At 40.1% G+C, this 27,286-nt stretch overlaps 7 protein-coding genes across 7 annotated transcripts; 3 read left to right on the top strand and 4 right to left on the bottom strand.

Moving 5' to 3' along the window:
- The first annotated feature begins 217 nt into the window (after nucleotides 1-217).
- Nucleotides 218-3,841, top strand: LOC130172480 (C3a anaphylatoxin chemotactic receptor). The gene is made up of 3 exons (XM_056381242.1): nucleotides 218-310; nucleotides 1,170-1,333; nucleotides 1,778-3,841. The coding sequence occupies exons 2-3, from the start codon at nucleotides 1,205-1,207 to the stop codon at nucleotides 2,720-2,722; spliced, it is 1,074 nt and encodes a 357-aa protein (XP_056237217.1). The 5' UTR covers nucleotides 218-310; nucleotides 1,170-1,204; the 3' UTR covers nucleotides 2,723-3,841.
- A 262-nt stretch (nucleotides 3,842-4,103) lies between these two features.
- On the bottom strand, nucleotides 4,104-9,044 carry cenpq (centromere protein Q). The gene is made up of 8 exons (XM_056381253.1): nucleotides 8,670-9,044; nucleotides 8,506-8,572; nucleotides 8,225-8,342; nucleotides 7,286-7,354; nucleotides 6,736-6,865; nucleotides 6,015-6,134; nucleotides 5,210-5,284; nucleotides 4,104-4,808 (listed from the first exon to the last, which is right to left on the bottom strand). The coding sequence occupies exons 1-8, from the start codon at nucleotides 8,772-8,774 to the stop codon at nucleotides 4,650-4,652; spliced, it is 843 nt and encodes a 280-aa protein (XP_056237228.1). The 5' UTR covers nucleotides 8,775-9,044; the 3' UTR covers nucleotides 4,104-4,649.
- Nucleotides 9,045-9,631: 587 nt separating this feature from the next.
- Nucleotides 9,632-13,055, bottom strand: mrpl16 (mitochondrial ribosomal protein L16). The gene is made up of 5 exons (XM_056381268.1): nucleotides 12,819-13,055; nucleotides 12,080-12,151; nucleotides 11,713-11,861; nucleotides 10,916-11,209; nucleotides 9,632-10,696 (listed from the first exon to the last, which is right to left on the bottom strand). Exons 1-5 carry the CDS (start codon nucleotides 12,886-12,888, stop codon nucleotides 10,505-10,507), a joined length of 777 nt encoding a protein of 258 aa, XP_056237243.1. The 5' UTR covers nucleotides 12,889-13,055; the 3' UTR covers nucleotides 9,632-10,504.
- Nucleotides 13,056-14,435: 1,380 nt separating this feature from the next.
- LOC130169435 (tyrosinase-like) lies at nucleotides 14,436-18,159 on the top strand. Its single transcript, XM_056376194.1, has 7 exons — nucleotides 14,436-15,293; nucleotides 15,372-15,582; nucleotides 15,751-15,892; nucleotides 16,525-16,745; nucleotides 16,864-16,974; nucleotides 17,059-17,108; nucleotides 17,236-18,159. The coding sequence occupies exons 1-7, from the start codon at nucleotides 14,514-14,516 to the stop codon at nucleotides 17,419-17,421; spliced, it is 1,701 nt and encodes a 566-aa protein (XP_056232169.1). The 5' UTR covers nucleotides 14,436-14,513; the 3' UTR covers nucleotides 17,422-18,159.
- Nucleotides 17,894-19,964, bottom strand: txnl4b (thioredoxin-like 4B). Its single transcript, XM_056376234.1, has 3 exons — nucleotides 19,773-19,964; nucleotides 19,529-19,680; nucleotides 17,894-18,826 (listed from the first exon to the last, which is right to left on the bottom strand). The coding sequence occupies exons 1-3, from the start codon at nucleotides 19,902-19,904 to the stop codon at nucleotides 18,661-18,663; spliced, it is 450 nt and encodes a 149-aa protein (XP_056232209.1). The 5' UTR covers nucleotides 19,905-19,964; the 3' UTR covers nucleotides 17,894-18,660.
- A 185-nt stretch (nucleotides 19,965-20,149) lies between these two features.
- trmt10c (tRNA methyltransferase 10C, mitochondrial RNase P subunit) lies at nucleotides 20,150-22,101 on the top strand. The gene has a single exon (XM_056376207.1). It carries the CDS (start codon nucleotides 20,439-20,441, stop codon nucleotides 21,987-21,989), a length of 1,551 nt encoding a protein of 516 aa, XP_056232182.1. The 5' UTR covers nucleotides 20,150-20,438; the 3' UTR covers nucleotides 21,990-22,101.
- A 63-nt stretch (nucleotides 22,102-22,164) lies between these two features.
- On the bottom strand, nucleotides 22,165-27,141 carry blzf1 (basic leucine zipper nuclear factor 1). Its single transcript, XM_056376221.1, has 7 exons — nucleotides 26,885-27,141; nucleotides 26,559-26,627; nucleotides 25,580-26,040; nucleotides 25,090-25,289; nucleotides 24,733-24,861; nucleotides 23,574-23,814; nucleotides 22,165-23,479 (listed from the first exon to the last, which is right to left on the bottom strand). Exons 2-7 carry the CDS (start codon nucleotides 26,575-26,577, stop codon nucleotides 23,294-23,296), a joined length of 1,236 nt encoding a protein of 411 aa, XP_056232196.1. The 5' UTR covers nucleotides 26,578-26,627; nucleotides 26,885-27,141; the 3' UTR covers nucleotides 22,165-23,293.
- Nucleotides 27,142-27,286: the final 145 nt, after the last annotated feature.

Below are 27,286 nucleotides of genomic sequence, written 5' to 3'. Positions count from 1 at the left end.
GAACTTTTTCCCATTGTGAGAAATGTTATGTCAATTTAATGCATAACTTTGTTTAATTACACAGAGCAGTTGATAAAATTGGTTTGCACAGAGGGAAATGTTTTTTATTGGCTGAAAAAATGATTGCAACTAAGAGTTCCTGATGTGTGTAGATATGTTCATAGGAAAGAGTGTTGCAATCATACAGAGGACAGAGAGAGAGAGAGAGAGAGAGAGAGAGAGAGAGAGAGAGCTCTTAAACAGCCAGTAGACACACCTTTTTTCTTTATCTCCTGCTCTGCTTCTCCTACACACAAGGCAAATAAAGGAGGTAAGAAGCAATTTTTTTAAATTAACAAGGCATGGATTCTTTAAAGCCTGTTTCCTAAACTTCTTGGCAGAAGTTTGAAGTTTATGAACTTTTAATCATAGAACCACAACTGTTATCAGTGACCTCGGCACAGGTTAGCGCTGCTACCGTGTGGAGATCAAAGGAGGAGTGTTTGCATGCATGCTGTTCTCATTCCAGCTACTCACAAATAGGCCCAGTCTAGATGTGTATTCAGGCAGGGCCCTGGGGCAGCAGTGGCTGCAGGAAAAAAATCCATTCTCAGATTCTTTTCTCTTTAACCATTACTGCTAATACAACACCTGACACAATTACTGTGTATGTCAATGTATATTTTGACACTGTGGGGACTCAACTCCAATTTCAGTAGAAAAAGCTGGTCTTTCCATGGTTAACCATTAAATAGTATTAAGTTAGGGTTAGGGTTTGGGGGTAAGAATGTATGGTTAAGGTCTGTCTCCAGCAAAATAATATAAGTCAATGTTAATATGATGTGGATAACAACAATCGTGTCAAGAGATGCATCATGGCCACAGATTCCATTGCTACATTAAAACTTACTATTTTAGCAATTTTTAAGGTTGAGAAGGAGAACATTCTCAGGAATGAAACTAAACTGAGTAAGGAAGGAAGTATCTGTAGTCATATTGGTGTAGGATGTGGACATAACCATATCTGTGAAACTAACATGTGAAAACCATATTCATATGCAGTGATGCATGTTGCGCATTATCCTTGTAAATAGATAAACATTTTATATTTCTGAAGAAAATTCAAAAGAGAAATACAGCCATGTAATGCATGCATCTGTGATATCAAATCAATGTTTCCTGTCTTTCAGATCATCTCCAGTTTGACATCACCTCAATTGCTAATATGAATGCAACACAGTTTCCTGTTCGTGCAGTAAACCAGCTTCTAACTAGCCCCAACAACTTCAGCAGCTCTTGGCAAGCAGAGACAATCAGGGGAGTCCAAATTGCAGCTACCCTGATCATCTTCCTGGTGAGAAAATCCTCTATGGCTCCAGAGCCAGCCTGTGCCATCAATATTGTACACTGCTATTGCACAGAGGGCTGCAAACATTGAGGCTGTGTAATGATAACAATAATAGTTGAAATCATCTGTTGGTTATGGGGTTTTGGGGCCATAGGTGAGCATAGCCTACTATGTTGCTGTTAACATTCATTTAATGAATAGCTTTGGGTGCAGTGATTTCCTGGAGTCTGGCCAACAAATGAGGGCAAATAGGGTTTCCCTATGTTTAAAGTCTTTATGCTAAGCTAAGCAAACCGCCTCCTGGCTGTATTTTCATATTTATTTGACAGAGTGATCTTCTCATCTAACTCTGCAAGAAAGCAAATTAGCATATTCCCCAAAGTCAAACTATTGCTTTAAAATTCTGTCATTCGAATGTAATTACCAGCCGTGTTCTCTTGGCTCCTCAAGGTGGGGATACCTCTGAATGGGCTGGTGGTTTGGGCACTTGGATTACGGAGTCATCGCCACCTGGTGCGCAGAGGCAGCAATGAAGAAACACGTGCTGCCAGCAGTTTCCGTATTTATGTCCTGAACCTGGCCCTGGCTGACCTGGTGTTGCTCCTGCGTACCCCTCTCATGTTGGGCTATATCGCTCACAATTACAGCTGGCCGTTCGGCCATGGCTTCTGCCACCTGATCATGTTCCTGAGAGGCCTGGGGTTGTATGCCTCAGCTTTCCTCCTTTGTGCTGTGGCCCTGGAGCGATGCCTGTGTCTGCTGAAGCCTCTGTGGGCTCGACTGCGACGGCCGTCCTGGGCTGTTCCTCTGGCCTGTGGCATCTTATGGCTGTTAGCCACCATCCTGTCTGTCCCTTACTTCCACAGCGCAGTACTGACAGAATATAACGGGACATACCAGTGCAGAGAGAGTGGGAAGTTTAACATGGGGTTGTTTCTCACAGAGACGATGGCAGGTTTCATCTTACCCCTGTTGGTGTTCCTGGGAAGTAATGTGGCTGTCTTACTCACCATTCAGCAAGCAGTGCCTCCAACACCCACCTCCTCCACACCTTCAACTGCCCGCAGGATGACCAGGATGTACCACGTGCTCTTTTTTACCATGCTCCTCTTCCTCACCTGCTGGGTGCCCTATTTTGTTTGTCGGTTCCTGCGCGCCTTGGCCGACGAACGACCTGATTGGACCAAGATGTATAAGGGAGCATTGACAGGCACATACATATCTCTGTACCTGGTGTACATCAAGAGTGCTCTTAATCCTGTGTTGTATGTGTTTGCTGCCCGAGGCTTAGGCCGTGCTATCAGAGCTTCAGTTGTCTCCACTATCGAACGACTTTTCAATGATGACTCCACAGAGTCCTTACGCAGGAAGTCACTTAAGAACTCACAGATGTAGCTGAGAGGTCAACAATGTTGTAGCAATAGCTTTTATATATCAAAAACATAAATGCTATTCATCTATGAAAGTGGAAGATGTCAAATATTACTTTTGGTTGGTTGATTGCTCCATTTGCACAAATTGCCCCCCCCCCCCCCCCCCCCACCAAAAAAAGTGAGCTGGGTAAATAAACTAGAGAAACGTTTAAGGAGTCAAGTGACTGTAAAGTAAGTGCTGTAGGCCAGTAGTTTTCAAATTTCTCTGAAACAGCAGATAGAGAAATAGGCGGAGCTCATCTCAACACGCAGATATGTAATCCTGTTGACTGACTTGCCTATAACTTAAAGTGATCAAAGTTGAATCATAGTTTGACTGCACCCAATTCTGCCATTTCACCATGTAACAAACCCTTTCTGACAGGAGATTCCCTCCAGCGGGGATCCTTGGCATGAAAAAGTTTAATTTAAAGGCTTGGATAGATTCTGGCAGAAACCATGTTTTCAACATTTCAGAGAAATACAGCTCAACTCCCATGATCTGTCAGGCAGATCATTAAGTGTGAAAACTATGGCACAACAGTGAAGTGCAGAAGGACAAAAACACATCTCACCAAACAGTGAAGGAGGCTGGGTTTCTCCACTGTCAGGGAAGAACAAGAAGATACATGGCCAGTAAAACTAGATGACTGAAGGCTGTAAAAATGCCACTTTGTTGCGACACGCTGAAGGCAGTGTCATAATTGGCATAAAAATTAATTCATGAATCATCTTGTCTACGGGACGTAGGAAACACCTTCTTGGTAAATAACAAACCAAAGTCCACACATTCTTAATGTCACAGTTTCCAGGCCCCAGAGTAACCATTGTCGTTTGTGCGTACCATCTCAGTATGGTCCAAGGAACTGATATTCTGTTAATTCATGCATGGGATTTCCATGTTAAAATAAGTCCTGTGTGGTGCTATTTGCACCTATTCATTAACCCACTGAATGTATGTGTGTAAGCTCTTAAAAGACTGAAGCTGAACATAATGAGCAGAAAGTAAATATGTTGCAGGATCATTATTATATTGTGACTGTACCGCATCCATAACTGGACATGATTTATGCAAAAATGGCTTCACCATTGTCTGTTGATATATAAGCACAACTATTCTTTCATTGTTATAGAGAGATAAAACTGTAATTAATGGTAGCACTTTACATTTATTTTCTGTGTACATTAAAACATGAATAAAAAAAGTCAAAATCTTTAAATCGTATCCATTCAATTAATTAATTTAATTACATACGGCACAGTCTCAGCAGACGTGCTTATAGGTATGTGTTTTCTGAAGAGTTCTACAGCATGCAGAATTTCAATCATGAACAATCAGGCTTTATTTACAAGTATAGGATGTCTTTAATGAAATGTTTTGTTTTGGTGTTTGGGCTTAAATTATGACAGAAGTTGGAACTTTCTTTCCACCAAAAGAATGTATCCACAGTGTAACCATCAACTCAATTTTTAATGTTCACACTTAACTGAATGCTGTTAAAAAAAAAAAAAAAAACAGAAGGCAGAAAACTAGAGAAGAAACAAGGAGCAACATTTTGCAGAGTGTGAATGCCAGTTTTCTGCATATTTTACTTTCTTACATGATTTTTCTTTGCTGGGTTCACACAAGTGCCATCTTTAGTACTATAATACTACTATTGGTCTCAGATATACATACACATAGTGGCTGCAATTTTCAGGCTGTATTTGTTTATTGCAAATGTCCCACAACCATAAAAAGTAGAACCAAGTCACCATGACCAAGAAATGTTTCGCCACACAGCAAAAGTGCAATGAATGTGTGCACACTACTTAGAACTGTAAACTTCCCTTTTAAAAAAAAAAAAAAGGAAAAAAAAAAAAGGAAGAGATTTGTCTAGAATCCGTCTGAACAAAGGTGCACCACTGACTCAGGTGAGGTTGGGGCTGAAAAGCAGATCTACGTGTTTGTGTGCATGTACAAGCAGCACCTGGGCATCATGGATAGCCTCTGAATTCTGCAAAATTTCTCCCAGTTTTCGGGCAGTAGTCTCAGAGTCACTGTCTGGTACAGTTTTTCTCATCCAAGTCTGAGGAAAAGAGAAAATATTTAGCCCTACTGTATGATTTTGTGTGTGTGCGTTTCTGGCAAATGTGTAGTAACAAAATGTTGTCTGAAACTAAAAGAAAAATAAAGATTTGACCTGTAGTTGAAAAGATCAACCCAGACATTATAATGTTCTCTCTGTGCCTTGCATAACACAGATGTCAATTTTTTTCATGCAACATTACAAAGAAGTTGCAACATGGAGAACATGTTCAGACTTTCCTGTTACATTGCAATGGAACAGCCAACTCAGACATTTTCAGATCTTATTCAGAAAAAAAAAAAAAACAATCTGAATGCGTTAAATAGTAAAATTGTGCAATAGGGGCAAGTCAAGCACATACTAGATATTGTGGAAGTGTTTTGTGCACCACTCACACTTACCTCTAATGTTGTTTCATCTTTGTGTGGAAGGTGAAGAGGAAGGTTGAGAACTGCTTGCTCAGTTATCTGTAAGTACTGTGTGAACAGAGACAGGAAGAAGATTCTGCATAAGTAGAATTTAATGTCTTTATCTCTTGATCTAATTGTTGAGGAAAACAAAATACTTGAGTGAAAATCTCTGCTTTGGTGTGGTTCAATACTCTTTTTTTAACTGAAGACTGACATTTCCTGTACCTTCTGCTCAGACTTATTTTCTCAAGAACAAGCTTATTATGACAGACTCCACAAAAAAGCAACATTTCACCATGTTGTTCGACCAAAAAGACATGTCCAGACTCACATATGTCAAACTGGTTGATATTTGTGTGGAGAAATGCAGTCTACCACTTCTGTTTCTGGGTCACCTCAATTCTGACGTCTGTGGTAATAAAATGGCCCATTTAATAAAGTAGAATCTCAAACACAGTTGACAGATTTTGACTTTGGTGCATTTTTATGACAGAATATTTCTCATCCAAACATATTCAAAGACATATAACTTTACACATACAGTCTGCATATTTGAGTGTAGAGAAACTGATTTGTTGAATAGGTACAGTAGACCAGGACAGTGATGGACTAATGGTAATCCAAACCAATCATTTGGTATTTTATCCTGTTAAACATTTGTGTTTCCTGCCTGAAAATGAAAATATGATGTTAAATAGCTTTTAACTAAACCAAAAAAAACAAAGTCTCTAGGGAACACACACATTTTGTGATGGGTACGTTTATATTTTTGTATGCGTGTGTGAGGGTTTTGCACCTCTTTAGCTTTCTCTTCCTCTTCCTCCACCTGGTCTCTCAGTGTGCTGCATGTGTGCTGTAAAGAGGTGGTCTGCTCCTCTGCACTCTCCAGAGCACGGACCACTGCCCTCAAGTCTCCCTGGAAACCCATACGAAACAACAAAATGAACAGATGCTACAGACACCACAGACGCCACTTCCTTTGGTATATTAGAGATAATAAATCCACTGACACACACATACTTTATGCTATTTTCATGGGACTTGTACTACAGAGTAGCTACAGAAGCAGATTAAATACATTTCAAAACACATGTAATTGCTTGTTGGATTACCTTGCTGTTTATTTTGTTTAGAGCTGCAGCTAAATTATTATTTTAAATGTTGAATGATCTGCTGATAGTGAATTTAATAATCAGTTCATCACTTACTCTTCAAAATACCACAACACTGTGAAAATGTCAACTGCAAGGTGACATTGGATTTCAAATTGCTTATTTTGTCCAACCAACAGGTATAAAGAATAAACCAACAAATGTTTGCTTTGCTTAAGAAATTATAAATGGATCATCAAAAATGTTGCTAATTAATTTAATATCACAACTAATTGTTTAAACATGTAATAATTTCAATACTAACCGCAAAGTAAAACTAATCCAACAGATTCAATTTTGAAATCATCACAGTTAAACAACAACAGTCTGGCTGTTCCTCCCTCCTCAGACTGCAGTGTTTCTCACCTTCAGTGTGTCCAGAGTCTTCTTTCCAACTACTGACTTCTTGGTCTCCTCCTGGTTGCGGTGAGATGAACGCGCCAAATTCTTCTGTTTCTGCACTGGAACTTTGAGCTGTGCACACTGAGCAAGGAACCTAAACATTTGGAAAATAAATGAGCAAAAGAGAAAAACAAAACAAAGTGCAACTGAGACAATCCTTGACTATCAAAGTTTTTTTTCTGTTCTTTACTTTGAAACAATGATATTTAAATCAATACTGGAAGGTCAGATTGAGGAGAAAGGTTGGTGGATCACTTGATTCATTTATCAATTTTCACTGGAATCGGAATAATATGATAATTCATCATGTCATCTTTTTACAAAATTATGTGATGATCAATGATCCAAAGCAAATTGCAACAAAAGAAGTGAATGAGATTTGTTTTACATCTGATTAGAGTTGTGTTCAATGTAATTCGTATCAGTTGAACACAGTTGGATTATTAAGTATACAACCATTGGAAAGAAAGTTCATGCCATTTATTTACATCTTCATTTCTGACTTTGTGCTCACCTGTTTTTCATTATGTTCAGATGTTCCTGGCTCTCTTTCTTCTCTGTCCGCCTCAAAGCAAGAGTTGCTCTGTTAACACAAGAAAAAAAAAAGTTCTTACAAAGTTGATTTTGGCTATTGTTTACTGGCTGTACCTGAAGTGCCTTCAAGGTTGGTCAGGGGGAACAATGTATACCAACCTTAAATGTACAGATACAGTTGTATGCAAAAGTTCGGGCACCGCCAGGCAAATCACAGATTTTGCTAATTTTTTTAACAAAAAGAAGTGAAAACAACCTCTGCAGCAAACAGACATTAAAAAGCTTTTCTTTAAATGCTAATGCGATGTTACTGGTGGGGGGGGGGGGGGGGGGGGTAATTATTGCATGCACTAAGGTTTGGGCACCCTAATAAGTTACTACTTAGTAACCCCCCACACCCTTTGAGAGATATCACAATTTCTAAGGAATTTTGTGACCAGCTAAGAGTCTTTCTGTTCTTTCTCCTGCTCTTCCTGCTGATCACTTAAAGTTCTGAGATATTTTTTGGCTGGCTTACTCAAAACAGCACATTTTAGATCTTCCCACAGATTTTCAATGATAATGAAGTCAGGGGACTGTGAGGGATGTTCCAAAAATCTTCATTTTAGTGGGTTTTGAGGTCTACTTTGTATTACTAAGCCAGCCACATTTCAGTTTCAGTTTCTTGGCCCACTACTTATTTTTTAAGTTTGTAAAGTAAAAACTACCACTGCATAATCATTTTAAGAATGGATCATTTTTTATGTCAGTTTGCTGAAGGGGTTGTTTTCACTTCAAAAACCATCAAAATAAACTTTTGTATATTGTATAACATTGTATGTCAGAACATACAGTACATGCCAAAATAAGAAAAATTATAATATTAAAAGTGAAAACAAAAGCCTTACGTATAATAAAAGTGTTAAGCTGTGAAACTCACAGTACTGACAGGTCCATTATGTTCTCCAGAGCAGTGACGGAGGACCGCGGTATCAGCACCCAGTTGTCCTGCCCTTTGGCTTTCTTGGTTTTCTTTGGTGCTGAAGAAGAGCCCTCGGCTATTCGGGACACAGGCAGCAGCAACACAAGAAAAACAGTGCGTGAACACGGAGCGGTTTGTTTGGTTAGTGGACAGTGTGCTCCACCATTATCCCTGCATGATCTCATATTTTTTTACATTTTGAAGAAGTAGGACACCGTGCAGAAAGAGGCTGCTCTAACCTTTCCTCTTCTGTACTGGTTTTGGGTCGGTGCTCTTGCCGCTGTTGTTGACGCTGAGCTCCAGGTCCTGAAGTAAAAAAAAAATGTTATTATGCGTTTAGAGTAGGTTATCCACAAACTGACAGGACAACGCAGACATAGAGTCAACATTTACATCATCTTACCTCGTGCACTGTTTCTTGTTGTTTCGTCGTCTCGTCGGTTTTTTTCTTCTTTTTTAAGTTTGGTGTTTTTGATGCCGCTCGGTTAGAACCTCGTGTGGGTTTCATACCTGTTAGCTAGTTAACGATAATTTAAGCGTAATGAAAAAGGTAATGTAGCGTCTGGCTACGCTGACGTAAATAAACCACACTAGTAAAGCAACAACAAACTGGTGCTATCGCTACCTATGGTTATGTAATGATGTCATACACATCTACACGTAGAGTCGCAAACTAAACAGATAGCTAACATTTGTCGGCTGCCGAGCTACTTTTTCGCGCTGCTGTTTTCGAACAGTTCAGCCCACAACACGCATGCTTGAAATTTGGGAAGCAAAATTCCCGGAGTTAAGCTTGTCAGGCAGCCGCTCCTCCCCCATGTTCCTAAACTCAAGTTACCAGTGCTATAAAATTGATATGGAGGCTTGATAGTCTACACTGAAATTAGAAGTAGTTGCGGCAACGTATCGGCAAACACACTTCCCTCCCTAGAACAGATTTATAAACGCAACACTAGGTCGCAAACGCTACCTGTGAGAATAGGAACAGGGCACAAAACACGCACCAATGTAGCTTGAAGCCATTTTAGGAAATGGTAACGTTTCAGACACTCGGCATAATATAACAATGACGTAAAACTTTTGAACACAATATGTGTATATATTTTGTAGATGCACAAAGTGATCACATATATCAGAGGTCCATGCATGAAGTAAAAATCTTCTGCAGTTGTTCACGTTGAAACCGCTAAATCAAAGAACCTCTAATCGGTACTGTCTCTGGTTAAATTGACTGCTGCAGCCAGCACGCATGTTCAAAGCCTTACTTTGACTACGAGCTGTCTCTGTTTCCGGCTCTCGACTTCCTTGTTCAATTTTCATTGAACAAATTGAATAATGGAACAAACTGAGACTGAAACTGGTGCGCTGAATTGAATTGCACGTCTTCATTCAATGGGACAATAACAAACGTAAAGCGTTAACAGCATCAGCTAGTGAACAACGAGCTCACACACGTCAATAGATATTTGCACAAGTAGGACAATTAAATTAGGCAATACCCCCTAAACTGGCATTTTTCATTAAACAACGTGAACTGCAGAAGAATTATACGTCCAGATTCATGCAGATGTGCTGTCAAAACCCAATAGGAAATGTAGAGTAGTTGTTCAATGTTACACATTAGAAAATGTTCAAAATCTACAAACTAACAAAAAAAATGTTCATGTTTATTTCAACCCCATCTCTGAATAAGAAGTGTAATGATCTGCAGCAAATGACAGGGTGCTGTATGTAGTGGTATGACCACCGCCTCTAGCGACAGCCATGGAAAACCATCATTCCTTCAGAGCTGTGACTGGTTGTGACTGTGGTTGGCAGCCTCTTCTAAACACATTTATAGCTGTTACATTTTTTCTTATTACATACATACGTTTTATTTATTTATTTCGTTTTTTGATCAGTAAATCTGTAGTAAATACTGTACAATTAACTATTTTGTTTTTCATTTGTTGTTAATTCTTTCACATCTATCTTTTTTGCTGTTGATTAGACAGAAATACAATATTGTCACACAATATTTGAGTCACCATGTCAAACTGAAATACATAATCTAGTTTATTTTATTTTTTTTAAACAGATAAAGAAAAGAAAGCTCCTTTAACAAAAGGTCAAATTCACAAATATGTTTCCATAAAAAAAAAAAAGAAAAAAAAAAATTCCCCACACATGGTCTCCAAAATGTTGGTTGCCTCTTCAACGGTGTAGTCTGGATAGTGTCACAGTATGACATTGTGTCTGTCAAACCCTTCCCGGGAGGTGAAATTTGCCTGTGAAGCGTCCATGGTTGTGCAGATCAAATGGACTGATTGCCTTCCTGATACCCAGCATGTTGCCCTGCGCTATCATCTTAAAGGTCCAGGGATTCTGGTTGTTCTGCTCCATATCAGCCTGTTTCTTTTGCAGGGCTGCTAGGCTCTCTCTGCTCATTACCTGAAATAAGTAAGTCGTAAAAAAAAGATTGTAACACATACAGTAGATACCAAGGGGTAGGGGGTGGGGGGGCATCTAGGCAAACTATTCATTGCACTGAATTGTAGTCATCGCTTTTAGACCTCAGTACTCAAACTACATTGAGTGAAACTCTTTCAGAATATATTACATTCATTAGAACAGCAACTGGAAAAGTTGTTATTGTATCTGTCATCTCACCTTGGCAGGGAAGGGTAGCTTCTTTGCCACTTCAGTCAAGATATGCTCAACCTCCCCCAGCTCCACCTTTCCTCCCACCTCCACGATGAAACGACCATAGCGGACAGGTGTCACATAGTGGTCGATGGCTCCCTTCCCCCCACCCATGCGCTGACCCAGGCCTTTACGTGTAATTGGCTTATACGGGGCATTGATGCGCCAGCGGGCAAATGTAGTCCGGGAATCCATCTTGCGGTTGACGGTCAGACGCATCATTTCTATGTGACCCCAATGGAGGTAGCCTCCTCCCATGGCCTGAGTGTCAGAGAGTGAGACAGAGAAAAAGGAAAACATCATGCTCTGATTAACCACTTCGTATTTTTCACCTGGCATGAGTATAGAGTTAGAATGTGTGTGAGGGAAAAGGCTAATTGGAAAAATAATGTTGTTGATAATTCCCCTAAGACATAAATGGTCATAAATGCTATTGTTTTTGACACAAGAGTGGATAATATTTTAAGTCAAATTATATATTTGACTCACTACACTTCTCATGTAGAGTGAGTCATCTTCTACTTTGCATAAATGTAAAACTAAAGCAAGAGGTTTCGGTATAATTCTGTCCTGGAAAAAAGAAATGTCAAAGCACTTTATACTTGTATCCTGTTTAGACTGTGACATATGTAACAGTTGGTATTATGAGTCTGGTAATACACAGTTACTGAAGGTTTCGTATTAAAGATAAGTTTTTAAAAATACTGCAGGTAATTTAATCTTCTTAGACTTTAACAGTGTTTACACAAAATAAATGCACTCACCACAATAGCATACTGTCCTGTAGTGAAGGCATTTGCTGCCTTAGCTTGGCCTTGGATATCGCGCAGCTTCTTCATTTCTTTCCTAGCCCTTTTAAGGTTAGGAACCTTGTTCATAAACTTCAGTTTGGGTTTCTCTGGCAGCACCACATCTTCAGAAAATTAAAAAAATCAAGACAAGGATGAAGAATCATGAAAACCACATTAAGATACAGTTTCAAGCAAACATGTCTCCTTGCTGTGCGTTCTTTACCAGAACTGTATACATGTATACATATAACAATGTTATGCAAATAAGACATAAACAATTTTTTTTTAAAATTGATTTAAAACATCACAACAAATAAATGATAAGATGATGAATGATTACCACTGTAGTCTGGAGGGATTTCATACGTTTTAAACCCAGCAGCTAGGACTTTCAAATGGTTGTACAAAGGACCTGTGGAATAAACAGCAGTGGACACATGTTGACATGTTTGGCAAAAAAAAAAAAAGATGATGATTCTAACTTTTGCTTGTGCTTGTTTGAGGCTGTTGTTCCTATGCCTTTACATATAAAATGGTTAATTGGTGGTCAGCTTTGTCAACAAGTAAAGTCAATTGCTCCTTGCTATTTTCAGTCTCTCTGTGCACTTGTCCTGCTATCACCTTGTTATCACCAGTATGTCACCCTGTACCTGTTTTAAACCACAGTTCTTGCATGTCTTCTATTGGGGCCTTACAATTATTGTATCAGTGATTCATGATTTTACTTTAATTATGAGTTGATTGCTCTGTGTATTATTTGCTACTGTGTTGTATTTGACAACTTAGCCATCCTGTACAGTAGACTACATATTATCTATCTATTACACTTCCCTTATACTATCGTTCTGCATGTTTACATTACACTTAAGTCACTGTTTTAATTGTATGTTGTTTTTCAGGGTGACTATGTTACATCTGTCCAGAGATGAAGAAGTCAAAACATCCTTTCAGCTAACTCTGAGATTAACACCAGTGGGGTTTTTTCCAATGTGCACTGTACCTGTTAAATAAACCAATAAATAAATATATACATCATATACAATAAAGACTTATAAAATTCACTATAACGTTAACGTTACCTTGTCGGTGACCGGGGGCTTTACAGATACCGGTCAATCCGCCGACAGCAGCCTTGACGAATGAAAACATCTTGCTAACCTTGAAATGGGGCACTATAAATACAAACCGACACTTCGTGTGTTTGATATAGGAGCATTTTAGGTGGTTAACTAATGAAATTGTTGTGGACACCACGCTCTGTACAAGGTCGCTACCATTGCTGTAGATTTGACTTCCTCCAGTGTTCCGCCAGAAGAAGAGACACTTCCTGTACGAGTGTTTTTCACAATAAAAATGGTTCCGCTCACAGATGTCACTGGGGCCAAAAATTCACTATTTATGATGTGTGCAAGACACAATGGGAGTTTCCATATAATTTATTTTTAAGGTATAAAGTGTTGTTCCCATTTTCTTTTATTATTCGTAATGTAAAAGGTAAAACGTATCTGCTGTAAACAAAAGGTTTAATTTGTACTGAAGTATAATTTCTCATGGAGGGCTCCTTTTATCATTCTTCCCAAGCTGCAATATAGTGTTTTCTGCCCATATTCTATTCAACGGCAGCAAGTCATTTTGTCTGTGTGAGTGCTTCTTCTACTCGATATTTTTGTCCAGCTGGAAGAGGCTGAAGTTTTCTGTCCATGTACATTAAGTTCTTCTTGGCTATGTAAGAAATATAAAGACCTCACCTGATGTGTTGTTGTTAGATGCTCCAATGTTACTGTCCAGATCAGTAATAACATAGCTTATCCAGTAGGCTATTTGTCGTTCATAAAGACAACAATATCCACGAAGGCAATTACAGTTTATTAAAATTAAAGCACATGGGAACGGGGCTAACCTTGAAGTGGGACAGGACTTTAGCTCTTATGATCCTGTAGAATGAATTTGGAAATACTTTTTAAAAATCTTTAGAAATGTGTTTAATCCGCTCATAGTTTTCTTCTTGTATTTTATTTGCACATTGCTATCAGCTGTTTTCCCACCTCTCAAATAACAGATGTAGCCAGTATTTAACAGAAATGTGGTTTTATTTGCCAAAATGTTTGCTGATTCAACAAGCAGGCCTTCTAAACAACTGATAATATGTTTTTTTTTGCCAACAATCAAATTTCCCAAAAAACCATACACATCAGCATTACTGCTCTCTGCATCATGTCATTCTAGGACATGTGTTGACGGGCCTCCTCCGGTGACAGATGGATACAACACGTGATACAAACAGCACATGAATGAAAAAGGACTATGCCATGAGTGATCTGTGGCTGGTCCATCCAAAGTTCTGTTTTCCCTCTCCTCTTTCTTATCTCTCTCTTTTTGTCTCACACACAGGACACTGACCAAACCAGATGAACTTTTGGGTCTTATGTTGACACAGCTGATAAGACAGAGCTGTCTACTTTTACTTCTATTTAAAAATTAACCATGAATAAAAAACATACAGTATAGAGGAGTGTGGTGAGCCTCTTTGCCTGGTCCAGTGATGTAACACACAGACTTATGTAAGAGACAGTGCTGTTTAATTGAACAGCTGTCTTCACAGAAATGCCTACGTGCCACTTGTTCAAATATTGCAGCACGACAACATATAAGAGTCATATGACATTTGCCCCTTTAAAGGAAGCTGCCAGTAACAAGCTGGTGAGTTTGCTGTATCCTGCTGGGGTTTAATGGGGGACTCAGTAGTGCAGTGATCTTTCTCCATCTCCTCCACCATGTGGTTATCATTTCAAGGGTTTTGCCTGGTCCTCTTGTTATGTCTGATGAGCCTCAGAGATGTTGAGGCTCAGTTTCCACGTGCCTGTTCAACACCAGAGGTTCTGCAGACCCGGATGTGTTGCCCCCTCTGGAATGGGTCCCCTTGTGGGTTTAGCTCAGGGCGAGGAGTCTGTGCACCACATCCTGCAAGGGACCTCCCAAAGCCAGTGGACTACAGGGTGAACTGGCCTCGTGTTTTCTATGATTCAGTATGTACATGCTGGGGAAACTATGATGGATTTGACTGTGGTCAGTGCCTCCCGGGTTGGAGGGGACCTCAGTGTCTGCAACGGTATCACGTGGAGAGGAAAGAAATAACAGATCTGACAGATTCTGAGAGGGAGACCTTCCTCTCAAACCTGCACCAGGCAAAACAGAGCCCCAGCAGCCGCTACATGATCCTTACAAGCAATGACACAACAGTGGATGGGAACTACGCATTTCACAACACAAGTGTCTATGATTTGTATGTGTGGATGCACTACTACTCAGCTAAGAGTTACGCTGGTTCTGAAAGTAATGCTGCACACAGGGGCCCTGCTTTCCTCTTCTGGCACAGAATGTTCCTACTCTTCATTGAGAGGGAGATCAGGGAGCTCACAGGGAACCAAGATTTCTACATCCCATACTGGGACTGGACCAGAACCAACCACTGCAACATCTGCACCAACAAGTACTTTGGGGGAGTTGGCCAAGATGGCCGTATTGACAGTGCTTCCCTTTTCCGCAAGTGGAAGGTTAGATATCAATCTCATTCTTTTCCAAATGCCCGTGCTTTCTCTTCTCATCAACTCATCTTTCTTTTTGCCCCACAGACCATATGTCCATTTCAGGAAAGTCTTGGTATAATCTGCATCCACACTGACGCCTCTGCTCCTGCATATCTGATCCGTAACCCTGGAAAGGATCCAATCTACAACACACTGCCAACCGCTGGTGATGTTGAAGACACAATGGCAACACCACTTTTTGACACACCTCCATTTGACAAAACATCTAGGAACAGCTTCAGGAACAAGCTAGAAGGTAAATTGCCTAATATTCAAATTATAGTTTTACTTCAAATGTCTGCCACCAGAATTTCAACTATTTGACAAGAAAGAATTCTCCAACATAAAGCGATAAAATAGTAAGGTGTAAAACAAAATAGGCAAAAAAAAAAACCTAGTTTAATGTGTTATTCTGTCCTCCGAGGTTTTGAGATGCCTGATGATTCACGACACCTGAATGCCTCTATGCACAACCTGGTCCACAGATACCTGAATGGCACTATGTCTCTGGTCCCTACTGCAGCCAATGACCCCATATTCATGCTACACCACAGCTTCATTGACAAGTAGGTCATGTAGTTTTAATTCATAATAAAAGATTTTTTGAAGTCTATTTGTATATAATACTAGCATGCCCATATGTACATTGAAAGGGTTATTGGCTGCTGTGATTTTGTGTTTTTTCCTCCCATACTGACCTCAAAGAGTCCTCTTCACAAAGCGGTTTAAATGTAAGTGATGTGGGATAAAATCCATAGTCCTTGCTTAGTGTTAAAATGTATTTTAAAGTTAATCTGAAGCTAATAAGAGACTTCTGCAGTTTGTGGTAGACAAAAAAAGTCTTCCAAAGCTACTTTCTGAAGTAGGAATTTGGCACTAATATGGCTGTAACTTCTGAAGATACCCATTTAGCCTGTCTAACTCAGACTGCTGAAGCCTCACAATAGCTTCGATCAAATTTTGAAATGCATTTTTACACAGAATGGGGGCTGTGGACTTTTCCCCTATTAAGACAAATTTTAAGAAAATGTGAATCTGTCCTTCAATCTTAGAAAACAAACATACATTTTTAGGTGACCAACTTGGTGCTGTGCTCAAAATCAAGTCAACAACTAATTTAAGTTAACATAATAACAAAAACAATGATTTATTAAAAAGATTTTTATAGTATTCTCTGTGCTGTATAAATGGATGTCAGGCTTCTCGAGAGGTGGTTGCAGGACCACGGTGAGGCGACCTACCCTGACAGTGACCAGGTCCCTCCAGCCCAGAGAGCGCAGGCCTACATGGCCCCCTTCTTCCCGCTGCGTACCAACAACTATTACTGGGGCAGGGACACCAACAGCCTGGGTTACAGCTACAGGGAACACAGCCTCCCTCGCTCTGGAGCCGGTCACAACGTAACAAGACATGCTGAAGGTAGAGATGATTGTAAAACTAATGTAAGAACAAGTAGGAGCTAAATGTATTTTCTACTTTCTTTCGTATACACCTGTCTGATGGTGGTGCACATGAGAAATTTGCTTTTCATTGTCAGAGTTTTTAAAGGAATCTTCTGCTGGTGGAGTCCAGTGGCAGTGGCCTGTTCTGGGTGTCTTTAGTGTTTTATTGCTCTGTGTAAGTGTTGGGGCTGCTATTAAATGCAAAGGTGAGAATTATTAACCTAAGATTATCATAAATACATCTATTATGGAGAGGTATTTGTTTGTCTCATCACATCACATCTATTTAGGCAAAAGACAGCAAACGCAGGACGCACCGACAGAGGAGAAAGAGTCAGAGGTGAGCCATCACTTTTTAACGATAGGCAGATTTAGATTATTTGCAGATGTGATGTGAAAAGTAAGGAAACTAGAAAACTAAATACACAAATAACCTCTGTCTCCCGTGTCTTTGTCTTTTAATGCAGTTTGACTACAGGTCCAACTCTCTGTATGCAGTCTGGGCTAAGGAGAGGAATGGCACCATTGACAAATCATCATCAACCCATGTTGCATCTTGTGGGGCTCATCCACACGATGCAGCACCCAGGTCTTTATCAGAGGGGAGAGGAGACGGTGTGGACTCAGCTGTGAATGTGGAAATAGACCTTTAGATTTAAAAGGGTGGAGAGTGAACTGGCTGCAGAGCACAGGTGAATCTAAGCCTGAAGAGTGTATAGGCCACCAAACAGTGATAGCCATATTATAACAGCATAATAATGATATAAGGTTGTAACTAAGACTTAATTCACTATTAGTTCATCGATTGATTTTTTTTGTGATTATTTAGTCAATAGTTCAAATATTTCAGCCAGTTTTCAGTTTATTACATACACCTGGCTGAAACTAATGCAGTATAATACAACAGTCCTGCAATACATCCAACCTTCATGAAAGTCATGTTCCATTTGTGTTCAAACTGTTTGGAGTGGTGCTGATTCACCTGCATGATCATTCAATTGGTTTCAGTGAAAAACATATTTCGACATGCTCGTATGATGAAGACATGGCCCACTCCTCTCTACATAGAAAAGCATCAGTTTACATTACATCCAAACAAAAGATTAAAAAGTATAAACAATGGTGCATGGTAAAATATAAAAGTTTATTATAACACCAGAGTATGTACAGTGGATAAATTAATTGTATTTTTTCTGCTGATATACAGCTGTTTTCCATGGGAAATATCAAAATGCCACTGGACATTTTCACAAGAAAAAAATAAAGTTAGAATAAAGCTGCAGATACTAATTCATCAGAACTCACACCCTGTCTGTCAAACATGAACTAATGAGAAAACAAAAAATGTCCTGATGTGAATAAATTTGACTACGGTAATTTAGCAAAGCCTATTAGATTGTGTGTGCATTTGTTATATGTTTGTCGTGTTTCCTTCCTCATAAAACACAAATTTTTCTTAAAACTTTGAACCCTGCATTGTTTACATACATGTTTAGTAGCCTGCAGTTTTCTACTTCACTGTCTCACAGCACCTTCACATTACTGTGATTTGACTTGTAACCTTTTGCTCAATGGAACAGAGTGAAACCACTGGCTGGAACGTGTATCGTGTCAAAGTACGTGCGCCCCTGTGTGTCTCGTGTGGTCAAAAACTCCACAAACTCACAACAGGACCAAAAATAAAAGGAAATGTAATGTGTGCCCTCTATTGGAAAATTCATATGTTCAATAATGCTCCTAATTTGAGGAACTTTAGCTTAAAACTTATTCAGACGGTTGTTTAGTGTCTGAAAGTCAAAGCTCTTTTTTGTGAGTTAACCAACAGGCAGTGGTAGATGCCACTCAGAAAGAAATCATTATGATCATGAGGCCACACAGTGGACACGTTTAGTCTAAATTCCATGGTAGAGGAGATCATATTTGGGAATATTCTGAGGATCTATGGGACTCTGGACAATCATCTTCCCCCGCATGGCTCCTCTGTATATGACCTCAATCAGATCCATGAAATCTTGCTTCGTCTTAAAACTGCCGACAAATTTAGTGTGATCAGGGGAGCTGAAAGAGAAAATAGTAAAACAATTATCAACCAATTACAGATTGTACATGTATGTGTTGAGCCTTAATGTTTAATGACCAGATTGGGAGCAGGATGGTTTAAGAGTGACATTAAAGTAGATCTGAAATGATTAGTTGATTAACAGATTAGTCAATTGACAGAAAAATAATCAAACTATTTTGATAACCGCTTAATCATTTCAATCGTTGGACCAAACAAGTCATTTGAAGATATCACATTCGGCTCTGCAAAGATGTGACTAATTTTTTCACTCATTATTTTTTGATGGTTCGTAGACTGGACTATGAACTGATAATTGATAACGAAAATAATTGTTAGTTGCAACCTTAAAATATTTGCTGCTTTTGTTAAACTACATAGTTCATGAACTGTTGACCATCGCTTTAAAGATGTCAGTTTGGTCTCAGTTTGGGAAATTGTGATGGACATTTTATACCACTATTAAGCTAACTGCATCTGAATATTTGGGGGGTTTGGACCTTTAGCTGAACAACACAAGAAGTCTGACGATACCATCAAGTTCCAGGAAACTGTGATGGTCATTTTATTGACCAAACAATTAACAGACTGATTGAGACAATAAGAATAAGCAAAACCGATGATGAAAACCTTCAGTAGTTTCAGCTCTATTTAGATCCAGAGTGTGGTTTGTATAATTACCAGACACTTGGTTCGCTCACCCATAATCCACTTTCATGTGCTGCCCGTTGAAAAAGAAAACAGTGGAGGGGATGTAACTGATGTCAAAGTATCTTGTGTAGATGGGGGCTTTATCCACATCAACGATGTAGATCGATGCCATGTTACTGAGGTCGTGGGCAGTTTTGGACAACTAGGAGAAAACAGAAATAACAAAATCAGCAAAAGCAAAACACACCGCCAGTGAGAATCCGTTTGGCTATTTACGTTAATAGTCTTTCTTACAATCTCATCGAGCTGGAGGCAAACTGAGTCTTCGTCTCTCCCAAACCTCAAAACTACGACTTTTTCTGCCACGCCTTTGATAACTTCATCTATGTCTTTTTTGCAAGTTAATTTGGGCAGAAACAAACTCATTTTCAAGGCTAACAAAATTAGCTCCTCTTATTTTGTTACTACAGGAAATGCAGGAAATGACGTCGTTCCTTGCCGTACAACACTGTAAAATTCCACCTGGAAACTACAGCAAATTAACGTTATTGTAAATTGTAATATTTTTGTTAATGCCATTTATATCGACGCTAAAGAATTAAAGTTATAGTACATTTTATCGGTTAAAACATTTTGTTACAATAAGAAAACGGTAATAAAGATTTAAGACCAGGTAAGTAGTGTCATTTCGCTACGACATTTTATAGTGTGACACCGTGCGGCAACGTGACCTTCGCCTTATTTTGACAAGCGTGGACGTAGAGACCAATGAAGTCAAATTGGGGAATATTGAAGACATTTGACAGCGTGCAGCTATCACTTCTTATGTTTTTATAAAATGGAAAAGAAGCAGAGTAACACCGGTAACTTTTTTTGTTCCGTTTAAATTCTTCAAGACGTAGTGGCAGCCTGTATTTCCTAGTTTCAGTACATAGCTGCAGTTAAGAGTCATTCATTGCGATGTTACGGCTCTTCACCACCCAGACTTTTCAGGAACTATACAGATGCAGTCGTTCTGTGGCATCCTGTGTTACCAAGAGGCAGCTCATGAGGTTTTTCCCAGTTTGTCATCATCAAGTATCCGTCCTTTCTCGCCACTTCAATACTGGGAACCCAGTGTGGAAAGATACCCTCGAGCCTAAAGGAGATACGTCAGAGGAAATAGACACAATAGATTTGGACAAATGGAAATCTATAATGAGATCAAAAGCTGCATCAGAAGAGAAACAACAAGTCAATGATGAAGAGGATGAAAGTGATGATGGGGATGAAAACCTCAATGAACCAGGAGGTGATGTAAAGGACAGTTCTTCCCTGGAGGCAACCAGGGAGATGGTTGTGATGTGGCGGCAGGCTGGGAAGACTGTACCTCAGGAGATGACTGATGAGGAGGTTCAGACGCTGGCAGGGCTCACCACAAAGGCCTCCAGGAAGAAGTACCTGAAGTACCTGGCCATCAAGGAGAGGTATAAAAGGACCTATAAGGAGAAGCAGCAGAAGAAGAAAGCGGCGAAGGAAGCCATAATGGAGCAGAAAAGCGAACAGGCCAACAATACAAAGAAACTGAAAAACACATTCCTCCTCATGTACTGGAGCCGCTCCCTGGACAAGCTGCTGGCCTGGAGGAGCGCTCAAGCCATGCTGTTCAATCAGCCACTGGTGTTTGACATGAGCTATGAGTCCAACATGTCCAGACAGGAATTGGAGAACACAGTGTCCCAGCTGATGGAGGTGGAAGGGTGTAACCGGCGTGCCACTGAGCCTTACCACCTTCACTTCTGCAACCTGCAGCCAGACGGAGCCTACAAGAAGGAGCTGCTCAAACGATACGGTGCAGAGACCTGGGACCGCCTGCTCATTACCAGCACTGACCGCCAGCACGTCGACCTGTTCCCCCGTGAACGGCTTGTATACCTCACTGCAGACTCCCCCAATGTCCTCCGCACCTTTGACCATTCCAAGGTCTACATCATTGGAGCTATGGTGGACCGGTCCATCCAGTCAGGCTTGTCACTGGCCAACGCCAAGCGTCTGAAACTGGCCACAGCCCGTTTACCGCTGGATGAGTTCCTCTATTGGGAGATAGGAGCCAAAAATTTGACTCTGGACCAGATGATCCGCATCATGCTCACTTTCAAGGACACAGGGAAATGGGAGGAGGCGTTGAACTTTGTGCCTAAGAGGAAGCACGATGGCTTCCATCAGCAGCACACACAAAAAGAGATAATCAATAACAGAGTAAGGGGAGCCAAAAATCATGTACCGAGAGAGAAAGGTGACAGGCCATTTAGATCTGGAGAAAGAAATACAGAAAGGACATTTAAAAATGTGGACCAAAGTTTTAACAGGTCCAATAAAGAGCTTAGGTTTAACAACAGAGACAGAGTGGCTGGAGTGCACAGTAACAGAGAAAACAAACCGTCTGTGAGCACAGTCCGGACATCGTTTAAGAGCAGCATGGAGGGAAGAAGAGCTGCAGGCAAAAGCAAGACGTGGTGGGATGATGAGTGAAGTCAACAGCAGTTTTAACTTGGGTTAATATGGACATGTATGTTTACAAGCACTGTATGAAGAAATGTAAAAAGAAACGAGAGACAAGTGGTGAATAAAATGTTTTCATAGATGCTTTTTAGTGCTTTTTTTGACTGTTCTACTGCAGGCTTATAAACAAGACAAGAACAACACATTTTAAGAAAGGTAGAAACTACTTTGGTCTTTATTTTGTTGTGATGTACATATGATGTATAAATATTTTCAAGATGTGCTTTCACTGTAAATCATACCGTCACCATCACGTATCCATACGGATGAAGTAAACCAAAATATTATACATAGTTTTAGAAAACTGTAAAAAGACATAAGCAATAAATTACTAGTCATTTCATAGTAATGTACTCTGAGGCAAAAAAAAAATCGTTTTTTTTTTAAATAATTACAAAAACATCACCCGAATGAATATGACATGATTCAAGGGAAATCAAATAACTTTTCTGAATATGTTGCTTCCAATTTTTTTTTTCAAGCAACACAAAAGTCAAACCCTGCAAAGAACTGGAACTGTGTGTGTGTGTGTGTGTGTGTGTGTGTGTGTGTTCGACATTATCAGGGCTTATAATAATAATAGTCTGTTATAGTACCGGTGATACACTTAGAAAATACTGAATGTATATTATATATCTTTACAGCACGCAATATACAAATTACATTAATACGATGTTTTAAATTACAATAGCACCATCATACTGAGGAACTGAGAGTCCCCTGCAGTGTAAGAGGCTCACTTATTCTTGTTATTGCACAGTCACAATACATGGTGCAATTAGTTTCCTGGAAGGTATTTCCGCACCTGGCTACCCTGGCATACCTCAGACTCACACTTATGTATGACATCCTGTTTGCTCTGTTGTGTGAATATGTAAATAAAACTTAAACACCCACTATCCTAATGGTCAAGTTTGAATAAGCAGACACCCTTACAGTGTCTGTTCACCATGTAACACTGACTCATCTTGACCTCACATCCTAGCAATAAATAGCACTTTCCATGGTTTAAACCAGGCTGCAACGGCTCTGAAATGCAATCAACATCATGATTCCTGAAAAAACAAAAAAAAACAAAAACTAAATCTTCTTGAAGAGAATTAAATAAACAGCAGGTTGATACAGTTTAAAACCATAAACTGAAATTGCGTAATTACAACAATCAGGGGTGCTATGCACTGAAATGGGTAGCACAGGCGAAAGACTCACTCCTGTTCAGACCATTTGAAATACACTCTGATGCTGCACTGGGGCCAGACAGGGACATTTGACCTCTACAGCACCAAGATGTCTCCTGTGCAGCGCTCGCAGCAGTTAAAAGTAATGTTCTCATAGCGGGTGTAGGGGTGAAACCTGCCGATGCTTTTCTTATTGCTGAGGAAATTTGATGGGGTGGAGTCACTGAGTGGAGGTTCTATCTTGTTTTCTGAACAGGAAATTGGATCTAAAATCTTCAGCACCTAAGACAGAAAAGACAACACACTTATGAACCTCTGGAGTTTATGACTTATATTAGAAAATGGTCACATTTGTACAAGGATATGGAGTTTGTACCTTCTCAGCCATCTTCTCGGCCGGTGTGCTGCAGAGCTGCTCAGCTGTCGCACCGCTGCTCTTCACCATGCTGCTGCTGCCGCCGCTAATGCTGCTGGTGTTGCCCAGCAGGTGGGCATTGATGGCGTCTGCTAGCTTGTGATTGGCTGCTGCCAGCTCCCTTGTGCTGAGGGGTTGTGCACTGGGGTAATACGTCTGCTGTCTGCCCCACTGCAGGGACACCAGGAGCTGCTCCAGAGATCTGACAACAGAGAAGCATGCAACATCAGCATATGGACTCTGTTATGATGACTGCTGGTCCTTCACCTTTGGCTCTTCATTTGTGTCTGACTGGCAGTCAACGACCACTGACACACACACTGTATGATTCTGAAATGGAGCACTGAAGTTATGCTTGCATTGGCAAATTGGTTGTCAATGTTTGATTCGTGCTTTAGTATCACGGGCTTAGCTATGAACTTTAAACCTTATGTGCTCAAGATGTAATGTTCATACAGCCTTCTCAGTTTTCCTAGCAGAAAGGATTATTTGAAAGTTCCTTTAAAAAGCAGAGTCAGTATATTAATTTTCAATAAAATGGGTGAAGGTGCAAAAACAAGGTTCCTTGTTCTCCTAATTTCTAATATAAAATACAACTTCACTGTAAAAACACTATTCACGCATGGTGAGCTGATAATGAGCAAAAATATTAACGTTACCTAGCTAATTTAATTCCTCATGAACATCAAGCCTTCCCACTATAAAGCTATGCCAGTAGTTATCTTCTTGCTAACTTTAATTCATGGTAATCCATTAAAAACACGGGCTTATGCACAGAAAATATAAATATGTCTTGTATGAATTTTATAAACATCTCAGTAGCTTTTTTTAACAAATGCACTGAACGGTGGACACCTAGAGTAGAATGCTCAATTTCTCAAAATATAACAATATAAGTAATTGCTAGAAGTGGAGTTATGACTCTATATTATTTATCCTGTGGCCAGATCAAAGGATATAATGGGGCAACATGAACGTCCAGGCAGTCATGAGAAGTTAAATTTAAAGTTAAGAGGATTAAGTGTCATTTCTTTGCCTCATCTTCAGGATTTTTCAGTTGTGATCCATTATAATAAAGAATTTACTTAATTTAGTAATGATGGATCAGTGCTTATGTTACCTGTGAGTGAGCACCATGTCCCCAGAGAACTCATCTCTTTCTAACAGCAGGTCCTGAATTGCACCTTGTGCCTCTCTGGTCTGTCTCTGTAGAGCTGCTCTGGCATTCGTCAGCTCCTCTGCCATGACTCTGAAGAGACAATATTCATATAAGTGTATATTCAGCATGATAAACAGTCATTGTTTTACTGATACTTGCAGAAAAAATTATCATTGTTGTCTTCTTTGAGCAATGCACATAAACTGATGAGATGTCAGCAGCTGGTGGTGCTTTTAAATAATAAAAAAAAAAAATTCCCATCCCTTTTCACTGCCAACCATTTCTAATTGTCCCACAATTACTTTGTCTATTTCAAACCTGCTGGCCAGGAACTTGCTCCTCCAAACGTCACACTGGATACTCATTCGCTCCAGCTGCTCTGCGGTGTGTGCCAGACTCCGGCCCAGAGCCTCGTTCTCCAGAATCAGCTGGTTCTTCTCCCGTGCCATACGCTCAAAGTGGTACTGAAGGTCATCGCCCACCGACGCCACCAACAGTTTCTTTAGCTCACGGTTCACCTGAAATGAATAAAGGATAACAGGTTCCTTTCACCGCTGAAGACAAGCATGAGGAAATAAACTGTTTCTTTTAAATCCATCTAAAAACACTCATTCACTGAAAAGAACAAAAATACAGTAGTCTTGTTGACAATAAAGGGCATGAATACCCTGTACTAACTACGCTGTACTGTTTTACTTAGCCGTACTTTCTGCGAATTTTGAGTCTTGAAATAGCAATAAACCTGGCTGTGCAGAGCCTAGCATGTCTAATATCTTAATAAAACAAAAATGCTTCATGGGGGCGTTACCTCAGTTTGCACTCTGAGCTGATTGGAAAGGCCTTCCTTGTCCTGTAGCAGCCTGCGCTCAGAATTCTGCAGCTTCTCCAGCTGTGTTCTCCAATCCTCCACCAGAGGCAGCGGGGGAGAGCCCTGCTCTTCAGCATGTTGCCATGCTTCCCCTTTCTCCTCAGCAGGTCCTGTACGGCTGCTCCGGCTAATAGCAGCACGCGGGACAACAATCCTCACAGCCTCCACCTCTGTGCAGGCCTCTCGACTCACCTTGCCCAAGTGGAGCACCCCGAGAGGCTGGGGGGCAGCAGGGGGAGCAGCATGGGTAGATTCCGGGCTGCGTTTTGGGCTAGCCACCTTCAGGGGGGGAACTGGAGACAGACCTGGTGGCAGTGTGTCTGTGATTACCTCCAGGATGGCTGGCGGTTTTTCAGTTTCCATGCCATCGCCGGCGCCTCGGACAGGCACAGTGGCAGAAACTGTAGAAAGTAAATAAGACCATGTTTACACTTTATTTGCTTGGTTAATTGATTAATCACAATTTCCCCCAAGTTGCAAACTCAAAATGGAAGTTTTGACAAACCAATGGTCCAAAACTGCAAGTACACTCAGTTTACTATGATAAGACAAAGAAAAGCATCTAATTGTAACGTTTGAGACAGTGAAACCATAAAAATTTAATTGATTAATCAATTATCATTGATCTGTGGATCAACTGATCGTAAAATCAATGCAGCTCAAGATAGGTCTACACATATTATTCTTAGTCTAAAAAGGCTAACTCTGCAAGTTGGATAAGAGGAAATCAGTCCCCTGCTTAGTAGCCTTTATATAAGTCAAACTGTATGAAATTTGATTAATAAACAGTGAAGAAAGACAATGGAAACGTGGATTAGTGAGGGTATGTCTTGAACAAAAGTGGTCTCAAACTACTCAGACAATGCAGACGTTTTTACCACTGTTTGTGAAATGTGAATATGAAGAAAACAATGCATACCTCTCACAGCAGAAGTCATGGTGGAGGTTTGGAGCCTGTAGTTTAGGTGAAACCCGGGGACTCTTATTCCTGTGATGATAAACGAAGGAGAACGTATTTTGTTGTTATTATTTACAGCACTTAGTGTTTGTGACAACGTTCAAAGAAGGCCGCTAGTCAAAGGTCAGGGTTAACAGCTGCAGTATGATAACAACGGTGGCTTTCGATGGTTAGCTAGCTTGCTAACGTTAACAGAAAGTTTAACAAAACAAATTACGGTAACGTGACACCACAAGACTAGCTATTAGCTACATGTTGGAATTCAGAAAACCCGTGAAATAACGTACCGGGCGAAAATGGCTCCAACTTCCTCGATTAAATCACTGTAAGCAGCAGAAAGCTGTTTATTTTGTGACCGGATATGGTTGGCTTCTGACGAAAGCTAAAATGCGATTTTCCCTGCGTTGAGCTTCACAGGCAAAACTTCCTGTCTCGTATAGGGAGCACATTGTGCAGTCCTGTGCATAGATCAAAACTACAAATCGAGCGTCTAACCGCAACCATTATGATCAACATTAGCTACAACGTCTATTTTGTCGAAGCAAAAATACTGTACATGAAAGCCTGATAGACTTACCCAGCAAAATAATAGTTATATATAAAAATAAAAAAACTGATCTTCAATCAGTCACAGCGTTATTCTACCAACATTTCCATCTGTTAAGTAATTGTTAAAACTGATCACAGAT

The sequence above is a fragment of the Seriola aureovittata genome, chromosome 1 (assembly GCF_021018895.1).
Source record: "Seriola aureovittata isolate HTS-2021-v1 ecotype China chromosome 1, ASM2101889v1, whole genome shotgun sequence".
Classification (NCBI taxonomy): Eukaryota; Metazoa; Chordata; class Actinopteri; order Carangiformes; family Carangidae; genus Seriola; species Seriola aureovittata.
Note: the sequence above shows the minus strand (reverse complement) of the source record. Positions and strands in the feature narration are given on the sequence as shown.